This window comes from Cibotium barometz, chromosome 28 (genome assembly GCF_041138505.1).
Source record: "Cibotium barometz isolate CiBa-2024 chromosome 28, ASM4113850v1, whole genome shotgun sequence".
NCBI lineage: Eukaryota > Viridiplantae > Streptophyta > Polypodiopsida > Cyatheales > Cibotiaceae > Cibotium > Cibotium barometz.
In genome coordinates, this window is record NC_141073.1 from 53062876 (window position 1) to 53070109 (window position 7234).

General features: G+C 44.0%; 1 protein-coding gene across 4 annotated transcripts in view; it reads right to left on the reverse strand.

The window, feature by feature from the left end:
• Window positions 1-4227: 4227 nt before the first annotated feature.
• LOC147622931 (F-box/kelch-repeat protein At3g27150-like) overlaps window positions 4228-7234 on the reverse strand; it is a 74766-nt gene continuing 71759 nt past the window's right edge. For 2 of the 4 annotated variants that reach the window (XM_086822545.1, XM_086822547.1), the window contains exon 2: window positions 4228-5089. In XM_086822545.1, coding sequence (XP_086678671.1) covers window positions 5059-5089 — 31 coding nt within the window. In that variant the 3' untranslated portion in view covers window positions 4228-5058. The remainder of the gene's footprint in view (window positions 5090-7234) is intronic. The other 2 variants (XM_086822548.1, XM_086822546.1) reach the window with 1 other exon arrangement.

Consider the following 7234-nt stretch of genomic DNA (forward strand, 5'->3'; position numbering starts at 1 on the left):
ATCTACACAAAGGTTTGGCATCCAATGTCATACCAGACACAGAGAACCACTGACATCATTCCAGAGGGAGACTCACAACGCGGACCACCACTGATTCATGTGCAAGACAATGCACACGTGACCTTGGACGAATGTGCAAGACGATGCACACCTGACCTTGGACGACTAGAGTGAGCTCACATGGGACTAATTTTCCACCCCAAGTCCTTCAACTTCTGTATAGATATGTCTACGTGGCATCCAAGTGAGGGATGCACGTGACATTAAGTATGAAGACTATTCCGCATAACACCACACTGACTCCAAAGGGAGGGATTGTTGGGAAAATTGGAGTTCATGTGTGAACACTCCCTGTGGGGGGAGGGGGGTGAGGGGGGTGTGTGTGAACTCACTCTTAGATTTAGATAATATCCAGATATTATGCCTACTTGACGTAAGCAATGGTGTCATCCAAGAGAGCAAGTGCGTTTAGGGCATCTTCATCAACATACACCACGTTGGCAGCATTTATCAGTATTTATGATGAAGAGTTTGACATTTGATGTCACATTTTATGTCAGAGGACAAATCAGTTGGCCTACACCAATTGAAGCTAGCCGACCAACATCTCAGCATCACATATAACAACACAGCATGTTAGCTCATTCCTCGTCACTTCTCTCATACATTTTGAGTTAATGTTCCAACAGGGCAGTAATTAACAGCATGAAGACTTCCACTATGTCACATCAGTATAGTCTAGATGCCCCCTTCCTCAAGCTCACGCACAAGGACATGAATTGGGTGATCTAAAATGATCTACTCAAACTTTACTTTCAGGCCACTAGATTACATTGAGCCATTGCACACAAAGATGTAATACAACAAGGATTGTTTCTTGAGGCTCACAGATGATGGCTTCATCCGAAGGTGGGGTTACCTTCAAATAGACATGTCACGCGCCATGCGTATTGCGGTTGGCCACCACCTATGAGGCCTTCGGATAGAGACAAGAAGAGTTGACAGGATACCACTATGGGAGGTGGGTCCACTGCTGGTGGCCTGTCCTCCTTTGGTCCAAAGAAACGGGTCATGGTTGGTTGGAGGGGGGGTGGGCGTTGTCTGGGGTTCGGGTCTCTGAGGAGTGACACTCTTTGTTGACGGGGCTCACGAAGGAAGAGTCCTAGGCAATGCTGATCTAGATTAGTCTGATCTGTCAAGAGGCCCTAAGCCCTTTCTAAAAAGGCAATGAAATCTCACTCGGATCTCATAGTATACTGGGCAATGGCACGCGTTGTGCTCCTCCGACTCAACCTCTTGCTCTGGCTCTTGTCCTCGCGAGGAGCCGAGAGCCTTGGTTGCACCATCCTCTACCAGGCCACACCCTGGAGTCATCTTGGATCGAGCCACGACACTCCAGCGGGCCCAACACCCTTGACCTCCGAGACACTGACCCCACCCCACCCACCAACTCCAAATTAAGGAGAACTTTTGAGCAACATAGGATCCCTTTCCCACACCCAAAGGATCTAGCAAGACTGTCAACTCTACCTCTCTCTCCCATGCTGGATATCCTGGTCGGGCTGCTCCCAGTACCACAAGTTATTCAGCTGATGTTGAGAGAGGCTCATGGATATTGATAGATTGATGCTTTAGATCAGGATCGGATATACATCACTCCATCTCCACACACAAAGGATCCAGCAAGACTGTCGACTCTACCTCTCTCCACTGCTGATATCCTGGCCGGGCTGCTCCCAATACCACAAGAGTGACTTATTCAGCTAATGTGAGAGGCTCATGGACTGCTGTGTATGCACCCAGGGGAGTGCTAGTGATCATCAGTAGGTTACTGGGGCACTTTTTACTTCAATTAGTGGAGGTTTTTTCCCTCGATTTTAGCTTAGTTTCAATTATAAAGATTTATAAGTGATTTGGTCCACATGGCACTATTTATGGCCGGACCATGTGAACACACTATTAGGTCACATCCTTTTATGTGGCTAATGCACTTCATTTTATCACCAATCAATACATGAGCAGTCGTGTTCCTCTCTCTGACTCTCACGCCTCTTGCTGAAGTGCCTTCTAAACCCTAACCCTAATAGCTCAAACCCTACATTTGGTAATCAGAGCAGGTTAGTCTAGCTGTCCGTACAAGCCATAGCCATCAGTTCCCCTGCTTTCAGTTCAACTGCAGCCACTCAGTCAGTCGCCATCAACTGCCCGTACAAGTTCCCCTGCAGCTGTCCGTACAGTTCGTCGCCCACAACTGTCCGATCTTTTGCTCATGGGATCAAATGATGACAAAATTGCAGCTTTTAAAGAGATACTGCAATACAGACATTTGACATGTCTGATTTGGGACTTGTACACTACTATTTGGACATACAGTTTGTGCAGGATAACAGAGGCATTGGGCTGTTGCAATCTAGGTATGTTGCTAAACTTCTGGAGAAGTTTAAATTTCAGGATTGCAAGCCTATTAGCACTCCTATGGAGCCTGGGATGAAACTGTCACCACAGGATGAGAGTATTTTATTTGACGCCACTACATATGCTCAGGCTGTTGGGTGCCTTATTTACTTGTGTACTACACGGCTAGATATTCAATATGCCGTATCTCAGTTGAGCAGATTCATGCACAACCCGCGATTGTCACATTGGCATGCTGTGAAGCGTGTATTTCGGTATTTGTAGGGTACCTTGTCTCTTGGATTGCTTTATCCCGAGGGGGGTAACATGCAATTATATGCTTACAGCGATTCAGATTGGACTGGTGATTTTGATACCAGACATTCCACTAGTGGAAATTGTTTCTTTCTTGGCTCTTCATATATTTCTTGGCTAAGCAAGAAACAGACCACAGTGGCCACTTCGTCTTGTGAGGCAGAGTACAGAGCAACTTACACTACTACCGTTGAGTGTGTTTGGCTGCGTCGTCTTATGACTGATATGGATATTTCAGTGGCCAAGAATCCTATGTTTCATACTCACACGAAACACATTGAGATTCACTATCACTTTGTTCGAGAGAGACTCCAGGCAGGTGATATCAGTCTGATTTACTGTCCTACAGATCAAAATGTGGCAGACATCTTCACCAAGGCATTACCACGTCCGAAATTTGAAGCATTCCACACTGCTTTGAATTTGTTTCCTTTTCGTGGATGATGTACAATGATCACATATCACTCTAGGGGGGTTTGTTGGGTTTTATGCTGTGTATGCACCCAAGGGAGTGCTAGTGATCATCAGTAGGTTACTGGGGCACTTTTTACTTCAATTAGTGGAGGTTTTTTCCCCAAGTTTTAGCTTAGTTTCACTTATAAAGGTTTATAATTGATTTGGTCCACCTGGCACTATTTATGGCCGGACCATGTGAACACACTATTAGATCACATCCTTTTATGTGGCTAATGTACTTCATTTTATCAACAATCAATACATGAGCAGTCGTGTTCCTCTCTCTGACTCTCACGCCTCTTGCTGAAGTGCCTTCTAAACCGTAATCCTAACAGCTCAAACCCTATAATAGATTGATGCTTTAGATCAAGATTGGATATACATCACTCTGTCTCCCAACATCATTGTATACATATTGTTGTTGTGTTTTTCTTTTTTTCCATAATGCTGAGATTCCATGGACATCATTGTACAATTATTGTTGTAACCTTTTTGGTCTCATAGGTCATTTTGACCTTTTGAAGACGTTAATATATCATTTCATTTCATTTCATTTCTCTCTTGCATACGTCTGAGTCTTTTTTCTCCACCTAATTTTGTAGACGACTCTCTCTCTCTCTCTCTCTCTCTCTCTCTCTTGCATATGTCTGAGTCTTTTTTTCTCCACCTAATGTTGCTGAGATTCCATGGACGTCATTGTACACTTCTTGGTGTCATAGACCCTTTGGGTCTTTTGTAGACGACTCACTCTCTCTCTCTCTCTCTCTCTCTCTTTTGCATACGTCTGAGTCTTTTTTCTCCACCTAATGTTGTTGAAACATACAATGCAACGAGAGAAATGCAAGGACCCTTTGTTCTTCCTCAGTGGTTATTAGAACAAGGGCCACAATATTGGCCAGCCTTGCAGCATCCCACGTTCGACCCATAATCTCAGATAAGAGACTTAACTTAGACACTCATGTTCCTGAGCCTGTTACAACCTCAACAAAAGAACTTTAAACATCGTACACTGACATCAAAAAAAGAGCATTGGTCAAAAAAAGTGATCCCAGAGATAACTTTGCTCAGACTCCATAGATATTAATATATATCCAGCCTACTTTTAGCCTTAACACTGGCCAAAGACTGGTAACTAAACTTTGCAAAAGTAATATGCTCTCACAGACAGAAAATCCATCAAACAGGGTCCCTGGACCTTAGGCTATGGAAAAAGTTGCTGGGCATAAACGGTCTTCAACAAACGGAAAAATATAATCCATTGCTTCCTTAAATTCTTCTCCTTCTAGCTACGATGGCCTACTTGCCAATGAAATCAATGAAAATTATAGTATATAAAATACCCAAAACAACCGTGGATAAGTGTTCTCTTGGCCCAGCCCGGCCCCTGCCACAGGGATACCACCACAAGTTCATGAAAATCTGATCGTACACAAACAGTTGGTAGAAAAAGGCAGCCTGGATTGAGCACAAGGCCTCCACCACTCTAGTGTACAGGTGCCCAAGGCTTCAGCCAAAAAGCATGCAAGGTCGTGCTACGAGGTTTCAAGCCAGAAACCTCCGTGACTGAAGACAGGAGCCTTAACCACCACTAAGCTAGGCCAACTTTGCCATCCACGGCTTAGCCCTTGACCAAAGCAACATACGCTTACTGGACTATTGCTGCTGATTTCCATACACAGACCCAATGAATTGCTACCCCTTCGTTCCACGCCGTCATTGCTGTCACCTACGACTGCTGCTGCTGCTGCTGCTACTTGCGTGTTGCCTCTATGCTCCGATCAATTGGTGTTTCACATCCTCTCCTCAGTACAAGCACGTCTTCAAATTACAAGGCTGCCATCTCTCCTCATAAACATGTACTAGATGGGTGTTTACATTCGCATCCAACCTTTTTTAGTGCTTCACTGCTCTTTCCATGCTGTAGCTTCAAATACACCCAAGCTTCAAGTAAATCAAACCTTGATCAAAGCATTGCATGATTAAAGCAACACACATGAGAGTTCTGCTAGGCAAACTATGATGAGCTTCATATTCTCTTCGATCTCTCCATCACACGAGCACCACCCTTAATAATCTCTTCGTTCAAGAGACTTACAAAAGAGAACTTTATATACAACAAAATTAAAGCTAAGTTTAGCTTTCACTAAAAAACTATACAAAGCATATGCATTCTATGGGCACTTGGACCATATATTTAGCTTTATGAAAATAAAGCTTTCAAAAATAGCCTGTAACCCATAAACAAACATAGTCCAGTAGTGACTCGATTGGCTCCAACAATATACGTGGGGGCGCAAACAAGCCGTCCATAAAGAGACCAAATGCAAGCAAAGGGCGCCTTTGTGCAAAAAACCTGGGAGCTCCAAAATTCCTAACATTACCATTACCTTCTGCCAACAATCAGCCAAGTAATTTAACATCCTTCAAGACTGGAATATACCTTGAGGCAAGCTTACCAGCTATTCACCACCCCCTACCAATATGCTCTTGCTCACAGTTGGGAAGGCTGAATCAGAAGAGGTGAGTGAGCTAGACTTCGCAACCCTTTATTTCAAAAGGGCTAACGCACGGAAAGAGGGTGTCATAATTCTGTCTGACTGGGAAAGTTGTTCCTAGATGTCAGATGTCCTTGCCACCTTGGGTTAATCAATCATCTGATGACTACAGTGGATGCCAGGTAAAACTCATAGTTTGGAATGTCGAATAGCTTGTAAATCAATCTGCTCTCCCATAAGTTAATCTAATCTTGCTAAGGATCACTTGTGTTAGCTCAATTGGCTATAGTTCTAGAGTGCTGTATAAGCCAAAGGCTGACAAGAATAGCACTTGTTTGCCTTAAAACTTAGAAGCCAAGGTTAAATATAAATGGCCTCAAAAAGTTACTGACAGCCTGACTACAAAAAGTTTGTAACTCAAGAGATCTAATTAGTCTACCTCAAATTTCTTTAACAAAATTTCTATAATATTATTTATCATACAGCATATTCAACAGTGCACATGCTATGCATAATAGATAATATGCATGCAGTACAGAATGCTAGGGACTAGGATTGGTCTCATCAATCCCCAATGCCCGAGTCACTACCCTAGCATCGGTTCATCTATCCAAAGTGAAAAACAATCCAAATTTTTTAAAGAGCGCATAGCTAGCCTTGTTCCTTTTTTCACAAGTGCACCCCTCGTGTTACATGCACCCCACGCTTGGGTGCCATGTGGACATACAAATCATATTTATATGCCAGACTGCCAGTTATGAGCATTGTGCTCCGTTAAGAGCCCTAGTCCATGGACACATCAAGCCAGTCGTCATCGTTGTAGGCTTGGGTAACTCCAAGCAGTTCTCCATGCACAAACCCCTCACAGTTTTGTAACCCACTTGGGATTGAGGCATGTACAGATGTTTGTCATCTTATTAGGCCAAGTGTTGAGCACCACACATCTCTAGATCATGCAAGAGGCGGGATGCCGTTGTTAGGACACTAGGGCGGTCTGTCGGGGCAGCCCACAGCCCATATGGACAGGAGGCCGTGCAGGTTAAGAAGCAGAAATCTGGTCAAGCAGGCTGACGAGGAGAAGGGTGCATTTCAGCCCTATGAATAGGCCCCTCCAATGCCCGCATTCCTCATCAGACTTCCCAGCACATACGCAAATCAGCAGAAGAGCATCAGCAGGAGCATCGAGGAGGAATCAAATACCGAGACAACAGCACTCCCCTTAGGCAGAGGACAAAGGCAAGGATCTTGCTACACCCAATTGCAAATTTATTTAAATGCTAAAGCACAAGTAAGGTTACAGTCCTCTGCTACCCTGTGAACATCAACCAAAAGCTACTTGCAAAAATCAACGCTCAATGTCGACATTGCGAGAGTGCCTTGGTCTTCTTAGCCACAAGAGAATTGTTGTAATGCAATAAGGACACTGCTTTAACATTCATTGGGGGTCTAGAGTCTCATAAACATTTGTCACAGGTCTAGAGTCTCATATTGTCACATGCACTCTACACGGTAGTGCATGGTGACAAGATGGCTCATCATCATCAGTGCAACATTGTACATTATTAGTACCTTTT